The 17,587-nt window shown below is 35.6% G+C and overlaps 1 protein-coding gene across 5 annotated transcripts in view; it reads left to right on the top strand.

Moving 5' to 3' along the window:
* The window catches only part of HSF2 (heat shock transcription factor 2), a 39,622-nt gene extending 26,104 nt beyond the window's left edge, over positions 1-13,518 (top strand). For 2 of the 5 annotated variants that reach the window (XM_004011157.5, XM_042253260.1), the window contains exons 6-13: positions 292-353; positions 1,278-1,365; positions 3,083-3,231; positions 3,656-3,895; positions 4,551-4,656; positions 8,758-8,811; positions 11,987-12,068; positions 12,490-13,518. In XM_004011157.5, coding sequence (XP_004011206.1) covers positions 292-353; positions 1,278-1,365; positions 3,083-3,231; positions 3,656-3,895; positions 4,551-4,656; positions 8,758-8,811; positions 11,987-12,068; positions 12,490-12,782 — 1,074 coding nt within the window. In that variant the 3' untranslated portion in view covers positions 12,783-13,518. The remainder of the gene's footprint in view (positions 1-291; positions 354-1,277; positions 1,366-3,082; positions 3,232-3,655; positions 3,896-4,550; positions 4,657-8,757; positions 8,812-11,986; positions 12,069-12,489) is intronic. The other 3 variants (XM_042253261.1, XM_004011158.5, XM_042253262.1) reach the window with 3 other exon arrangements.
* The last annotated feature ends 4,069 nt before the right edge of the window (positions 13,519-17,587 follow it).

The following is a 17,587-nucleotide window of genomic DNA, read 5'->3' as shown; positions in this document are numbered from 1 at the left end:
GAACCTGGGTCTCCCGCATTGTAGGCAGACACTTTACCATCTGAGCCACCAGGGGTACCTTTATATCTTAAGTAGCAGCAACTTTATCACAGGTTATTCTCCCTGGAAACTGGTTTTTTTTTTTTAAGTATCATTATAAGATGCATCCAAATTTAAAGTGTTATTAAATGTGAAAGCTTATGTGACTAAGAATAGAGGACATACAGTACCTGAATTAATTTTATAAGACTTGTAATGTAGATGGAAGAATTAGGAATCTATGATGGGATATTTCCTGTATTTTCCTTTTAGATTGTCCAGTTTATTGTTACATTGGTTCAGAATAACCAACTTGTGAGTTTAAAACGTAAAAGGTAAGTTTTTTTGATAATTCATTTTCACCTATCTGTAGACAACCAAACATGTTAGAGTTTAATCGTGAATGGCCTTTATTTGCTGAATATGCCTGTTGTCCCAGATGAATGGTCCTCCCTAGTTTATTATCTTTAAACATTTCAAGAGTGGCGTTGTTTCTACCGTTGTCATCTTGCTGTTTTTGAGAGATCAGGATAGCCTGAATGGTCATTTTACGTACATATGGTTGATAAAGAATTCATTTTTCATTTACATTAGCAAATTATTGTAGTATTAGAAGACCTCATGAGAGAAACTGTAAAAAGAGGATACATGCCGAAGAAAACAAAAAATTTTTACTTGTTTAAATTTTTATCTCATGTTTAATCCATTCATAAGGGTCTTTAAAAACCTGTGTATTGACGATGGGTTGTAATACCCATAAATATGAATAACTACATTTGTCACAATTAAAACAAGAAAAACAGTGGACAAAGGAATAGGAGTAGGAGAAAAAGATTAAAAAGATTATCTTGTAAGGCTGAGGATTTTAGCAGACCTTGTTTATCCTTACAACTTATGCTGTGAAAATAACTGCTTCTACTAATTTTTTGTGATACTACCTTTTTTTTTTTTTAAACTATGTAAATACTGTAAAGAGTTATGTAGTTCAGTCACAATGAAGTGTATTTGGGGAGAGCAATTTATTATGTTTATTATAACAGATAGTACAGAAGAATGGAGAAATAAAAGTCCTAGACACACTCATCCCCCAGTTTCTATTCTTAAGATGTAATCTTTTTCAATAATTTCTTTGACCCTTATTGAAATTTTTTATTCATTGCTAAAGTGAATGTGTTTATATGTGGGTAAATTATTAGAAGCAACCTAAACTCCTTGTATGTTTGCTTCACCAAACTTCATATATATCCTCTGATTTTCAGGCCTCTACTTCTGAACACTAATGGAGCCCAAAAGAAGAATTTGTTTCAGCACATAGTAAAAGAACCAGCTGATAATCATCATCATAAAGTAATTTTTCAAATTCTGTTTTCTATTTATTATCTCAAACTAAATTTTATACAGCTGTATCTCATGCATTTAAAAAAGTTTACTGAATAATCTTAACTGCTCATCCTCCAGCTTTTCAAAATCGTGACTTTTTTTTATTATTTAGATTATTTTAAGAAATAAACTGTTATACATACAGTTATCTCTGCCTATTTCCAAGTTCGTTTTTCTTTCGCCTCTCATCCAGCGATGAATCAACTATCTTGAGTTAGTATTTATTATTCCCATGACTTCTTGATGTGTGAATCCATGAACAGTATTTGGTATTAGGTTGTATACCTCTGTTGTGAAAGTCTGCTTAGTCGTGTCCAACTCTTGTGACCCAATGGACTGTAGCTCTCTAGGTTCCTCTATCCCAGACAAGAATACTGGAGTACGTTGTCCTTTCCTTCTCCAGGGGATCTTCCCGACCCAGGGACCAAACCCGAGTCTCCTGCATTGTAGTTGCAGGCATATTCTTCACCATCTGAGCCACCAAGGAAAGCCTGTATATGTCTAAACTTTATACAAATATTATTTTGTACATATCCATTTGCAGTGTGGCTTTTTTCACTTGGTCTTTTGTGATTTATTAAACATAGAGATTTAGTTCATCTTAACTACTCTGTGGGATTAATTGAATATTATGATAATGTAATTATGTACTTGTCCATTGGTTATTTTAAGTTTTTTCCAGCTTTTACTATAAATATACACAGACTAGACTCCTTTAGTATAGCAACTGCAAAATATATTTTTGTTTACTTTAATTTTTATTACAAACTCTCTGGATAAATTATCAAACTTATACCCAGTTGAAGATTAGTTGAATCCAGACTTATTAATATCTGATTATCATTGTAACTTTAAAGTCCTAGAATTCTGAATACTGTTTTAGATTTATTATTAGGGTGTTGAGATTTTTGTTCTCAGGCAAGTTAGAGTCACCCAGACATCTGGTTCCTCTTCCCAGTGTTTCTAAATAATCAGTGATACCTGTTTTTATGATTTAAGATTAATGTAAATGAATGAAGATTTCATTATTTAATTTTATTTATATTTTATGCTTCCCTATTATCTAGTGCTGAAATTGATATAATTTTGCATTATAATGATTACTAAAGTTTGCTCTGAAAAAATGAATGCTTTTTTATTAATGTACTTATGGTCTGAATATCTCTGTAGCTGAATTTAAACAAACAAATCATTGCTAAAAAGCCAGACTGACATCTAGCTGTAGGATAGTTGAAGTGGTTTTTTTTTTCCCTGTTAAAGAAACCATCTAATGAGTCAGAATAAAACGTGTCTAACGAGAGTAGCTGAAGATGATATAATTTCCATCAGCCCAGTGGCCGTCTGGTTATGCTTGAGATTTCTGATGTCCTAAGCTTTTAAACTCTTTGGGTATAAGAAATACTTTAAAATTTGAAGATCTTTTCTTAGAAACATTCTGAGGTATATCATCTTTACGGTCCCTTACAGTGAAAGAAATAGTTAAGTAGCATGCAGATAATACACTTGACATCTTTGTGAATTGGTACTTCTAATACCAATTTAGTGTATAAGTCCCATAAGGGCAGAGAAAATATGTTTTGCTTACCATTGTATCTCAAAGCCCAGGTACCATTTTTTAAATGATATGTTGTTTGGTAGTCAAAATAATTTGTTTTCTGATATATTTTCTACCTGATTTTTTTAGGTTCCACACAGTAGGACTGAAGGTTTAAAGTCAAGGGAGCGGATTTCAGATGATATCATCATTTATGACGTTACTGATGATAATGCAGATGAAGAAAATATCCCAGTTATTCCAGAAACTAATGAGGATGTTATATCTGATCCCTCCAAGTAAGGAGATTGTGAAGTAACATTTATGAAAATAATACTTTTCTTAACAGATCTAAATTTAAAACTACATTATTCTTTGATGAACTAATATGTCACCCATATTTTAATTGTTGAACTGAAAAATTAAGCCAAATTATTCGACCAAGTACCTCCCTCCTTCCAGTGAAAAGACTCTCAGCAAAAAGTAATGAGAATTCTCATTTTTAAGGTTTGGAGTTTAAGACCTTTAGTTGAGTCTTTGTTCTCTTACATTGTATGAAGTATCAGTATTTGTCATTAAATTACACACTCAAGAAAATTAAACCTTTTGTCAGGTGCTTTGCGGGGGATAGGGGGAGAGTTTCCCTAGAGAATGACTGGATAGGGTGAATTTATTGAAATAGTCTGAAAATGCAATTGGTTATTTCTCACATTGCTAATCTAGCTGTAGCCAGTACCCTGATATTGTCATTGTTGAAGATGACAATGAGGATGAATATGCACCTGTCATCCAGAGTGGAGATCAAAGTGAGCCAGCCAGAGAACCCCTAAGCTCAGACAGTGATGGCTCCAGCCCTCTCATGTCTAGTGCCGTCCAGCTAAATGGCTCATCTAGTCTGACCACAGAAGATCCTGTGACCATGATGGATTCCATTTTAAATGATAACATCAATCTTTTAGGAAAGTGAGTACTCATCTGGATGCTGTTTAAATTTATTTGCATTCTTTTTTACTTCACATGTTCTTTTTCTCTTTGAATGATTTTACTTTCAGGTTATGAACCCAGGTAGTCAACCTTCTACTTTGGTCTGGACTGAACTCTGCAAATGTTATTTTGAGAAAGCTTTAATTATTCCAAGAGCAGTCTTGGGATTTTCTTGTCATTTTATTAGATTTATTTAATGAAATACTTGTTTTTGAATGTCTTCAAAGTGTGTGTGTTTTTGTGTATTTATGTTTTTGTCAGGACTATGGAATAACACAGTCTCATATTAAGGAGCTTATTTATAGTATAAGAAAACAAGAAGTTAGTAGCAAAGACCAGTAATAAGAGGTGAAACATTTTATAATTTATAATACAGAGGAAAAAGATAAAGTCAGACTGTGTTATTGCAGAATTTTTTTCTTTAAAAACTAAAGTTTTATATAAAGGCTATAGGTTCTCAATTAACTGAATTTTTGAATCCTAAGTTCTGAATAGGATCTCTTAAGGTTAAGAATTGGTAAGGATTCAGCAGTTGCTAGGAATATTTTGCCTAGCAAGTTTTCAGTGTGATTAGAAACATAAAAGCCAGGAAACCTATATTTGATTTTTTTTTTTTTTTATATCTTTTCCTTAGGGTTGAGCTGTTGGATTATCTTGACAGTATTGATTGCAGTTTAGAGGACTTCCAAGCCATGCTGTCAGGAAGACAGTTCAGCATAGACCCAGATCTCCTGGTTGATGTAGGTACTTTGAATATTCTTTGTTGTACTGTCAGTTTGTGTATATGTGAATATTATTTATAAATCAGTGCATCATTTTCTTGAATTCTACACTGTTTTTGCATTTCATTTATTTTAAATGAAATGGTTTTGTTAGAATGGACAGATGGTTTCAGGACAGTGAAGGAGGGTGATCACTATTTGTCTCTGAGTAGAAGTTCAGTTAATCCCTCTGTAACAACATATCAACTCTTTTCAAAAGTACTGTTAAATCCAGGTCTTGTCTGGACTTGTTGCTGTGTTACATTTTGCTCTGGAATAAATTGTCATTGAATAGAAATTAGTAGAAGTTTGTAGAAAAGATCATGGAGACACTTCTCAATATTTGGGAATTAATTTTTCAGTCAAATGTACTTTATGTTTTCATATTTGCTGTTTTTAAATATTTTTTATATTTTGAGTCCCAAGATTCCCCCATTCCAGTCCTCGCAAGCACCTGTATGAACTTGATTCCAGTGTTGTCTGGACTTTGAATCCTTGTCTATCATTTTTAGCACTAACCACCTTCCTTGCTTTCTTTTCTCTTGTTCCTACCACTCCTGTCTCCCTTAGCTAAAGCTTCCTATGTGGCCTGGTCTTATCCAGAAGAATCTTGCTCTTTCCTCTATTTCCATTTTCTGTTGTGTTTTTTTCTTGAAAACTTTTGTCCCTTTTTTTGGGTATGTTTTTCCCTTAAAATGCAGCTTCTCTCACATCAGAAGATTCTGTACCTCTGAGCCACCTGGAAAGCCTTGTCAGTGTCAGATGACTGTTATTTTTCCTAAATGATTAGTGCCTCACAGGATGGATTTCACCTTTTTAGAAGATTCCCTTTCCATGTTACTCTCTAGTAAATTTAACATTCATGCTAATGACCTACTTCGACTTGTTAACAATAACTTGACAGCCCTTCTTGATTCTACGGTCTTTGTTCCCAGTCTGAATTTAGAGACCTTTTAGAGTATCTGTCCCTTACATCACGTAGGAGGAAATAAAATCCTGTAATTCTTACTCTCTACAAATCCTCTGTCTTCAACTAGGTCATTTAACTTTGGAAAAGTTAGCACATTCTTTTGTCCTCACGACCTTATCTAGCCAATTCTTCCCTATTCACAGAGCATAATTCACCATAATTCACCATGCCCTAGTCCTCTCATCAGCTGTACAGCCTCATATACTTAATTCTTAGAAAGTAAGTACCTGTTTCCTCTTTAAAGCCAGTTTGTACACCTGCCCTCTGCCACTCTATTTTTTATCTCTAGCCTTGGTCTTTCCCAACTGCCTTCAGTAGGTACAGGTAATCTCCATCTTATAAAACGTTTTGATGTGGTGTTCTGCTCGTTTACCATTCTGCTCCTCTAATCCTTATACTCCAAAATTGTACAAATGAGTGGTTGTATTTGTTATTTTTTTTATTCCATATTTTCTTTTGAAGTTCTGGATTATCTTGACAGATATATATCTGTCAAGTAAATCTGACAGTAAATATCTTTATTTGCTCAAATTCTATGCTGCCTTGGTTTACTTATTGTAAATAGGCTGCAACTTTTTTTTCACCCTAAATTAGGCCACTTGGCTAGTGGAAGAAGGTTTGTTTTGAATCAGACAGATTTGGGTTCCATTTTTGGCTCATGTTAATTACTAGCTATGTTATTAATCTTGGAAAAATTAACCTCCCTTGCTCAGTTTCCCCATTTATTAAATATGGCTAATGCCTGACATGAAGGGCTTTTGTAAAGATTATAAATAATTGACACTTATTACTTAACACTAATGATTTTCTTCCATAGAACTTTTTATGTTGATTTTAAAGGCACTGGACCTCTTTGTTCTCTTCCTGTGTCCCTAACCATTCTGTTTCTTCTAAGAGGTTTTCTTTTTCTTGCTGTCTTATACTTGTGGTTATTCCTCAAAGTACCCAGTCTTTTATCCTGTTTTTTTCTGCCTCTTCTTTTTTGTCTTGCCTCTCAAGGGATTTTGGCTTGTAGGATTGCTCTCAAAAGTGTATCTCCAGCTCTTAATAATTTTTAAAGTAAACTTCGCTTGAATTCCAATTCCATGCCTTTGGGATCATCAGTTACATCTTGCCTTAAATTATTTGTGTTTAACACCAAAATTTTGTTTATTCTCTAAAGTAGCTACCTTTTAGTTTTATTTTCTGTAGTGGTATCAGACTTCTCTTTACTGACACAGGATAATAATCTCCCCATTTACCAAGTGGTGTGTATTTTCCAAAACAGCATTCACAAACCGCGCCTACTATCTGTTTCCACTGTTGCCTTCCTCATCTAAGACCTTCATTGTTTCATTCTTGAATTATGAGGTGTTGTTATAAATGAAAAATTACTCATAAGTTGCATTGTTTTCTGAAATGGAAAAGATAAGTATATGTGTGAATAAGTATACTGAGAAGTTCATGGGTTCTTGCTGCAGAGTTCAGTACTAAGTGACACAATGTGGAATCAGTAGGAGAGACTTGACCTTGGAATTGAACTGTGTCAGTTCCTCATATATGATCTACTTTTTCCTACTTAAGACCATGTCTGCTAGGAATACATGAAGGTGTCCCGAGTCAGTGTATAGGGGGGTTGGGGCAAAGGAGGAGAGAGCAGTTTATACTGCTGGTCCTCCCCAGGTGCTACTGTCAGTAGGGACAAAATCTGGTCAGGCCTCCAAGGCATGTGCAAGCTGAACTGGTAGAGATTGGCAGTAATGTGTATAGTTATCTACCTATAGTTAAGAAACTGAGTTTCTTCTTCCTGGATCAGTAGGTGGTATGAAAGTAGGAAAAGTGAATGAAAGGAAAGGAAGAGCTGAGGATATTTTTAGGGCTACAGTGAATGTGGGACTTTAAAGGAGAGGAATGAGTGTCTATAGAGGGTGAAGGAGCCTCTGCATTTCATTCTGTCCTGCAAACCATTTGGTGTGCTTATTCTCTTAAAATGCTTTAGTCAGTATATTTCATTACTCAGGCCACTCCCAAGACGCTTATTGTGGACAGAATGTCCTGTCCATTGGCCTTGCCTTATTTTTTAAAACCTTATGTATACAACTTAAACTATTCAGGTCAGAACTTCTGTGTCATTTGGACTAGTCATTTCATTTGTAGAACTTACGTCACAACCATTTCTTCTCTGTTGTTGCTAATGCTGTACGACATCCTCTCTTTTCTAGGTCCTAACCATTTTCCAGGAACTGATACATGTCACATAGTTTTGTCAATACTTTTTGTTTCATCCTGTGTGTCTCTATTTTATTTTCTCTTTCTCTTAGCTCCTTAGTACTTTTGAGCCCCACCATCCATTAATTATAATACTGGATTGTATCTGATCATATGTTGCTATTTGATGTTGTTCTTATCTTGCCTTTTAGATTGTAAGCTCCTGGAGAGCAGATATAGTGTCATCTTGTATTCTTCATGATGTCCAATATTTCTCAGATGCTCAGTAAATCCCTGTGGAAGGGATGACTTTGAAGCTTTTGACATAAACAAAAATTATGTTTGTAAAGTGGCTGGTCTCAGGAGTGCAGTAAGCAGTGGTCTTAGCATCTGTGGCTTCCCTTGCTATGTGGCTTCCCTTGCTATGTGAAATAATCAACGTGGAGTTATACCATTTGATTAGAGCACTCCACCTGAGGTGTAATTTAGGAACCATTCTCATAGAGCAGATTCTGTACAATTATCACATAATTAGCAGGTAGTCAGTCAGTGAAGGATCATTGTAAGGGCAAGGAATTCAGCCCTGGTTGCCATTTAAGGCTAAAGGCATTTAGGGAGGAAAAAATAAATGAAGGAGAGGGGAGGTGGGAAAACCACCATTTGTCTCAAGTGATTTACCCTACTACTATTATAGGGTAGAAATTCTTAAAACATCTAATGCATGGGCTAGCTTGCTCTGCTTTTGTTTGTTTTTTCTTTCTGCTTTCTTGCTTTTCTCTTCCAAACTTGTTTTACTATATGGAAACTTCCTAGTGCAGGAACTACATCTCTTCACCCTACATAGCTGTATAAAATTTTGAACACACAGTTAAATTTTTTTAAATACTTTTTAAACTTATCATCTTTCTTGTTTGGTCTTTCAGCTTTTCACTAGTTCTGTGCAGATGAATCCCACAGATTACATCAATAATACAAAAGTAAGTTTTAATTCATGTTGCTCAGGACCCATAGCTGTAAGAATTTGAAGAAAAAAGTCCTAGTAAATAGAGAGCAGTGTCACTCCCAGTTACAAAAAGCATTTTATATTCTTACCTAATACATGTAATCGAGATAATAAAATTCTAGATAAAAAACTCGCTTTTGGTTATGGGGTGAATCATTGCCCAGTTCTTCTGTGCCTTGTGCTGTTAAATGTGAATGTGAAATTAGCATTCAACATGCTGGAAGATAAACTGACTAAATTTGGCATACTTAGGTATATTGCTGAAAGAAATTATTAAAATAACGATTTCATGTTTTGATGTCTTCATTTTACATTTTTATTCCATCTATAAATAACATTTCAGCATTTTTGTTGAAATTTAAGGGTATTCATATTGAAAACAAGTTCCTTCATTTTATTAGCATATAGTAAAAACATATGTATTATTTGTAGGGAAGTATTTGTATTATTTGTAGGGAAGGCGAGTTGAATCAGTGAAGTATGGATTTGGGACTTTTTTAAGGGGAGTTTTTATTTTCTTAAACATAGTAACTATAGTTGGAATTAGCACTAGTTAATAGATTCTTTAGAACTGGTTTTCAATGAGTAATAAGGATAATATCAAGTTATTAGAGTGGACATTTAGAAATCAGTCTGTTACTTTGTATGACTTATTGTCTTGAGTAGGTGTATACTTCATTTATCTTGTTTATACCAAATCATTTCATAATTCCTGTTTTTCATTGAATAAAAAGGTAAATCAGTTCCCCTGAAATTTGTACAAATTTTTTAGATTAGTAGAATCAAAATTTAATTTTTATTTTTGTTTTTAATAAAAAATGAACATGTATCTAATAAATACGAGGTATTAGAGTGCGGAGGTGGAATTTTTCTAACTATTGTCATGTGTGAGGATAGCCTCACCACATTTTCAAAGTTATAGCTTGGGTAACTTAAAAGTTGAAGGTACTTGTGAATTTTTGAACTAGGAAGTTGGTTATATATTCGGTATTTGGATGGTTTATATCAGGGGTTGGCATACTTTTTCTCTGAAGACTAAATATTTTTGGCTTTCCAGGAAGCCAGGTATTCTCTTTCACAACTACTAAGGTCTGCAGAATCAGCTGTAGTAGACAACACGTAAAGGGATACGTGTGGCTGTGCTTCTGTAAAGCTTCTTAAGAAACAGGTGGAATGCTGAATTTGGCATGTGGGTTATAGCTTGTCTAGGTTTACATTATAAGAATCTATGGACCGCAATCCGATTGTGTTTTAGTAAGACAGTATTATTGAATGTTAGACCTTAGGTTGAGTGAACAAGGACCATGCATATGTTTAGTGAATGTGCTGCGCTGTTTGTTTATTGTTAGACATTAAGGCATTCTCTGTTCTTGGGTCGTCATCTTGTTCCCCAAAGCTTTCAGGAATAACAGTTAAATGGCAAGTTTGCATATTCTCTACAATACTGTTAGTTCAGTTGCTGAGTCATGTATGACTCTTTTTGCAACCCTATGGACTGTAGCCCACCAGACTCTTCTGTCCATGTGATTTCCTAGGCAGGAATACTGGAGAGGGTTGCCATTTCCTTCTCCAGGGGATCTTCCCGACCCAGGGATTGAACCATGTCTCCTGCACTGCAGGTGGATTCTTTACCACTGAGCCACTTGGGAAGCCCAAATTCTATAATATTCTACAATACTATAGAAAAATTAAAATTGAGAGTGACTTTTTATCATGTTTTAGAATTCCGATTAATTTTAAATAATTGGCACATCAGCTTTCATTCCCTTGCCGGTGACAAGTATTGTACGATGTGTATTAAAGCACTCTTTGCTAATGAATCAATCTCAGTATAGCAGTCTCGGTGGCTGGTAGGAATAAGCAAAAATTTGCTTGGGAGATGAAACCCATTTGTTTTCCTGGTTCTCATATTAGAATAACAACAGTGGCATCCTTGAAAAATACATATTTAGGGCTTCCCAGGTGGTGCTAATGGTAAAGAACCCACCTGCCAATGCAGGAGACATAAGAGACCTGGGTGTGATCCCTGGGCAGGAAGATCCCCTGGTGGAGGAAATGGCAACCCACTCCAGTATTCTTGCCTGAAGAATGCCATTGACAGAGGAGCTTGGCAAGCTACAGTCTGTAGGGTTGCAAAGAGTCAGATACAACTGAAGCAACTTAGCACAGGAAGTAGAAACACAAAGGAAATATTACTGCATTAATGCTTTTTTAATTGTGAATGCTAAATGAGAAATAATTTGGGGGGAAGTTTTAAGTAGTTTTTATTATGTCATGAAGTTATTATTATCTGTAAATTTTGGAAATTTGTACTGCTTAATTTTATGTTGATATCAGGGAAATTATAGGAATTAGTATGTTTGTTACACCGTATATAATTTACAAGCAGGCAGATATCTGGGACTTAACAGCTATTCAGGAAAAATTGTGAACATCAGCACCTCAGTTTGAACATGATTGAAAAGAGCACTGAAGAACTTAACGTTAAAGATTTAATTCCCTTACAGTCAGGTGTAAGGAGAGAAGACAGTGTCAAAAGAAGTAATTTAAATGACAGAAAAGAACTGAAAGAGCCACAAAAAGGAAATGAAGAAATATCACCTCATATTTGAGGCTTCCAAATATAAATAGTTTTAAGGATGTCATCATGTCATCCTGGGCTACTATGAATATGTTTACTTATGCTAAATATTCTGTTTGTGAGAGAAAAGAAATGTGTAATACATTATAAGTCAAAACTGTTTAAAATTGTTTAAAGAATCAGCTCTTCATTAGCAATTTGAAACTAGCCATCTTTGATTCATTACCATCTTCCACTCTTGACAAATTCTGTCTATTCTGCTGTTGAAATGCCCCTCCTTTTTTGTACTTACTGGCATCCTAGTTCAAGTTCTTTGTTTCATCCACTTGGTGACAGCAGTAGTTTTCTTAGCCAATTTGATTACATCTCTCTCACTCTCTCTCTCGCTCTCGCTCTCTCTCTCTCTCTCTCTCTCTCTCTCGTTCCTCTCTCCTGATGCTCCCCTTTCCCATGTATTTCAGAGAACATACCAGTATTCATATACTGTACCAATTTTAAATGTTTTGCTGTTTTTCAGGAACATAAAAAATATGAGACAAGGATTTTTATACTATTTTTTCTCTTTTAGTCTGAGAATAAAGGATTAGAAACCAAGAACAATGTAGTTCAGCCAGTTTCAGAAGAGGGGAGAAAATCTAAACCCAAAACAGGTAGGTATAAATGTAGTATTCGTTTTTTAAAATTAAGGTTTCTATGTAGAAACTAACGTGAGCAAAGGAAGATTTTGCCATGTTTAATTATTAAACATGGGTATGTATTAGTCTTTGTTTTATTCATAACAAATCAAGGTTCCAGCATATAAAGGAAATTGGTGTGGTGATAGTTCTTAAAGTTTGTGATTTTCCACCCTATTTAACTTCAGAAGAACTGAAAGAACCCTCATTTCTTAATTAGTGAAGACTACATTTTCTGACTTAAATATTTTCAAATTTACTGATGCAAAGTATCATGTTTGACTGTGTATAAGGGTAATGATTGCACATATGCACATCTGCTTCTGTTTTTTCCACCTTCAGCTTGAACTCTGTAGAAGCTGGTGGTAAAAAAGCATTTTTCTTATCTTCATTATAGATAAGCAGCTTATCCAGTACACTGCTTTTCCACTTCTTGCATTCCTCGATGGGAACCCTGCTTCTTCTGTTGAACAGGGGAGTACCGCATCGTCAGAAGTTATGTCCTCTGTAGATAAACCCATAGAAGTTGATGAGCTTCTGGATAGCAGCTTGGACCCAGAACCAACCCAAAGTAAGCTTGTTCGCCTGGAGCCATTGACTGAAGCTGAAGCTAGTGAAGCCACACTGTTTTATTTATGTGAACTTGCTCCTGCACCTCTGGATAGTGACATGCCACTTTTAGATAGCTAAATCCCCAAGAAGTGGACTCTATGTGTATATATTCATCAAAATGATGAACTATTTATTTTAAAGTATCATTTGGTACTTTTTTTTGTAAATTTCTTTGTTTCATTTTATCAGATAACTGTGGAATCAAAAGCACCTTTTGCTTTTCTCACTAACCACCCACTCTTGCAAAGCTTTCAGGTGTTACTCAATTATGTAGGTACATAAAGATTTGATGTGTTAAACCACATTATTGGCATATCTTTAAGTTGGATTCAAATGGCCATTTTTCTCCAGTTACACTAAATTGGATTTCTTTTTTACGTATATGTTCATTAACCCCAGTTAAACTTTTCGTTTGTTTGTTTTACTTGTTTGATGCTGTCTTGTTTGCATTGAGTGTAAGTCACTATAACTAATGGTAGAACTCCTAAAGCTTTCTCTGTTCCAGTTGCTTTTATTGAGTATTTTTCACATGGCTTCTTTATAAAACTGGGAACATAAAGTGCCTGTATCTTGTAAAACTTCATTTGTCTCTCTTGGTTCAGAGAAGTTCATTCATGTTCAAAAGGAAGGCAACATATACTTGAGTGCTTGCTGTCTGATACAGTTTCAGCTGCATATGTTATAGAGAGAAGGGGATGGGATGGTGTCAACCCATCCAGCCCACTGGACTAGTTTTAAGTAAAAGTTTTCTGGTTTGTTTTGTGTTTTTTTGAAGCATACTATTTAGTAAAATAAATATTATGAATGTTGCGTATCTAGTGTCTGTTACGTGTCTTCTTTGGAGTGACATCCACATGTGAGTCTTTCCTTTTCATATGAAGTAGGTAGATGTAGACTGTGAGCTTTGTTTGTTGTCCATTATTCTAAACATGAAGCATAGGAAGTTCTGTGTGCCTCATCTCAGAGGATAGGTTGTCTTGCAACAAGGAGGAAAATATAATGACTCCAAATTTAATGTGTTTTAAGTTCTTTGTTTAAAAATTATACTGGCTTACTTTCTATGTTTCTAATAAAGAATTGAGAAAAGTATACTTCCAGTTGTCCAAATTAGGTACGAACATTATCACTGGATGCAAAGTGCCTTTAATTTTCACCTTGAGAGAAAAGAGAAACAGTTAAATCACTTTTTTCCCTTTGAAACATTTGCTCAGAAGGATTAGAGAGACTTAATGCAAGGCCAGAGAACTATCACCTGAAGAATTCTACCTTCGAGCAGAGAACTGGAAGCAGTGAGCTAGTATCTGAACGCTTTTTTAAATAGGGCTGTTTGATGAGAAATTAGAGATGGCTTTCCTTATTGGCTATAGACTCTCTCTTAGTATCTTGGAAGTTCTCATACATGATATAAAAATTCAGATAAAGCCTAGCTCAGAGGGGTAAAGAAACCCTTCCTTAGCAGATCCTGAAATACTTGGCTCTGACTGTGGGACCTTGGTGAACAAATTCAAGAACTCAAAACAGTGTTCTGCATAAAGTGCCAAGAGTTAGAGGAGAGATAGCTTCAGAGACTTTTTCTTTTTCCCTTCATCACTGGGGGATATGATTAAGTTTCTTCTCCTTTAAGGATAACTCTAGAAGTATTTTAAAAATAATTTTGAAAACCTTGTATTTCCTAGTACTTTTTAAGGTGACATTTAAACTTTTTCATCTTAAGTATGGTAAAGCATCTGCCTACAATGCAGGAGACCCAGGTTTGATTCCTGGGCTGGGAACATCCCCTGGAGAAGGAAATGGCAACCCACTCCAGTATTCTTGCCTGGAAAATCCCATGGACGGAGGAGCCTGGTAGGCTACAGTCCATGGGGTCGCAAAGAGTCGGACACAACTGAGCGACTTCACTTTCACCTTAAGTAGCCAGGAGGAATTTAGGATACTGTTAATACTGCCATTTTTAAAAAGTTACATGCTTTTAAATGTATATCTAAATACCATAGTGATTTGGTGTTCATCGTTATCCATTCTACTTCCTCCAGAGAATTTTATACTACTTTTATTATGCATGATAGTCATACATTGACAGTAACTGTTGCACTTCTCTGCAACTAAATTTGAAATTACTTCCTGTAACCTTAAAATTCCAAGCATTAAAGTTTGTCTCCAATTATAAATACACAGTTGATCACAACAGTATATAGGTATATGGCAGAGACTGTTAACTGATTGCTGAACCATTTCATATCATGCAGTTATGTTATCTCCATCTTTATAAACAGGGTAGCTATGTAACTGAATTCTAATAAATCAGGAAAAGCAGTGTTCAGAACTTACAGGTCTGGTCTGAAAATTTCCCCCATGCAACCCTCCTCACCTTTTACTCATCTGCCAGCTTGATGCAGAGGAGTTATGGCTTCTGAGTATACACACAAGGAGGAAACTTGGCTTCCTGGATCACCACTTAGAGGAGAGCCATCCATCAATCCTGGATATTCCTTTAGATTTCAGGTGAGGGGGGAGCAAACCTTTATTATGTTCTACCTCTGAATTTTGGGGGATTGATCTGCTAAAGAGATTTCACTGTTCACTAAGGTAGTTTAAATGTTGAGCTGTTAACATAAAAAGCAAAAATTTATCAGAAATACATCTTTTTGTGGGGTGAACAGATCTCAGGGACTTTTTTCCCCAAATGTTTTATTATCTGGCAGTAGGTTTATAATATTAATATATTAAGAGCATCAATTTGTTTTTATCAAGTCTTAAGAAACCTTTTTAACACACACAAAAAAGAGACTAAAATAGAAGGAATTTTGTTACAGCAGTGTCACCAAATACGAAGTCCTTCAAATTTCATTCAAGTACTTTAAAAATTGTATTAGCTGGTAATTTAATTAGATCATCCTGATTATTTCAGTGAAAGAAAAGAAATATAAATCACCTGAATTGCAAAGGATTTTTAAAATAAGTGTCATTCTCTTACCAGTATTTAAAATTGTCTCTACTTGGGTGTTTAGCAAGTTTATCTGAAGTGCCTTGGCATTAAGATTCAGGATGAATTAAGAGGAGTAATTATTTGATTTGTTTCAAGTGTGGAGAGAGTAATTGTTAAAAGGGATGATGCCTTGTCCTGAGACATCTTTTCAAGCACATCACTTTAGGAAAATGTACACATGGAAATTGAAGACCTGGAAACTGCTTCCTTTAAAAATAACATAAACTTGTGTTTATTGCAAAAAGTCTCTGTGTGTTATGTGGAAAACAGCACAGTACGGTTTACAGGTATGTACCCCCTCATCTTCATACCACCTCCAAGTTTCTTTTGCCTCAGTTGGGATACAAGTAAGCCTATAAGAGAGCTAGTCACTTAGAGATAAATGTTCTTTTAGGGTGTTTCACTATGTGCTTCCGGCTCCCCTGATAGCTCAGTTGGTAAAGAATCCCCCTGCAATGCTGGGTTCGATCCCTGGGTTGGGAAGATCTCCTGGAGAAGGGAATGGCTACCCACTCCAGTATTCTGGCCTGGAGAATTCCATGGACCATATAATCCATAGGGTCACAAAGAGTCATACACGACTGAGTGACTTTCATTAAGTGCTTCATAGGGTTGGTATACTCAGTTTAGAAGCTGAAGTGTGAGAACAGAAGGTCCACAGGCTGGGAAGATGACCAGATGACACTCACGATAAACATACATAAAGTGCTACATTTGAGAATTAGCACCTACATGAAACAACAAGCATAGGTAAAAATACTTTGCGAATCAATTGCAGATTAGGTCATAAAGTAAATTTCAAGAAATTGGTTTCAGACAAACTACAATACACATAAGCTAGACCTTGACAGTTGTGAGGAGTACTGGCTTGATACTTTGTAATGTCCCTCAATTTGGGGTCACTCTGTTTCTTGCCATAACTAGATGGGATTATGAGCTTTGGGGAAGATCAGGTTAAGTGCCATTTTCCATGTATGAACCTGATTTTTCATTGTTGATACTAACTACAACTTAGACTGAGCCCCAAACTTCTGGAATATCTACCACACAGTCTCAAAACCAACCCAAGCAGCCCAATTTCGGATTTGTCAGCCTCTAATTGGTGAGCCAGTTCCTCATAAATGTGTATTATAAATACACATTTCCATATGTACAAGCTAGATTTAGAAAAGTCAGAGGAACCAGAGCTGAAATTGCCAACATCCATTGAATCACAGAAAAAGCCAGAGAATTCCAGAAAAACTAAAGCCTTTGGCTGTGTGGATCACAACAAACTGGAAGATTCTTAGAAGATGGAAATACCAGATCAATTTACCTGCCTCCTGAGAAACCTGTATGCAGGTCAGGAAGCAACAGTTCGAACTGGACATGGAAACAACAGACTGGTTCAAAATCGGGAAAAGGAACGTTAAGGCTGTGTATTGCCACCCTGCTTATTTAACTTACATGCAGAGTACATCACGAGAAAGGCTGGGCTGGATGAAACACAAACTGGAATCAAAGATTGCTGGGAGAAATATCAACATCAGATATGCAGATGACACCACCCTTACGGCAAGCGAAGAGGCACTAAAGAGCCTCTTGAGAGGAGAATGAAGCTGGCTTAAAACTGAACATTCAAAAAACTAAGGTCATGGCATCTGGTCCCATCACGTACTTCATGGCAAACAGATGGGGAAACAATGGAAACAGTGACAGACTTTATTCAGTGCAGATAGCGACTACAGCTATGAAATTAAGATGCTCCTTGGAAGAAAAGCAATGACAAACCTAGACAGTGTATTAAAAAGCAGAGACATCACTTTGCTGATAAATGTCCACATGTCACATAGCTACGGTTTTTGCAGTAGTCAAGGTATGGATTTCAGAGTTGGACCATAAAGGCTGAGCGCTGAAG

Source organism: Ovis aries, chromosome 8, assembly GCF_016772045.2.
Source record: "Ovis aries strain OAR_USU_Benz2616 breed Rambouillet chromosome 8, ARS-UI_Ramb_v3.0, whole genome shotgun sequence".
In the NCBI taxonomy this organism is placed as follows: domain Eukaryota; kingdom Metazoa; phylum Chordata; class Mammalia; order Artiodactyla; family Bovidae; genus Ovis; species Ovis aries.
This window is presented reverse-complemented; position numbering and strand designations above follow the sequence as displayed.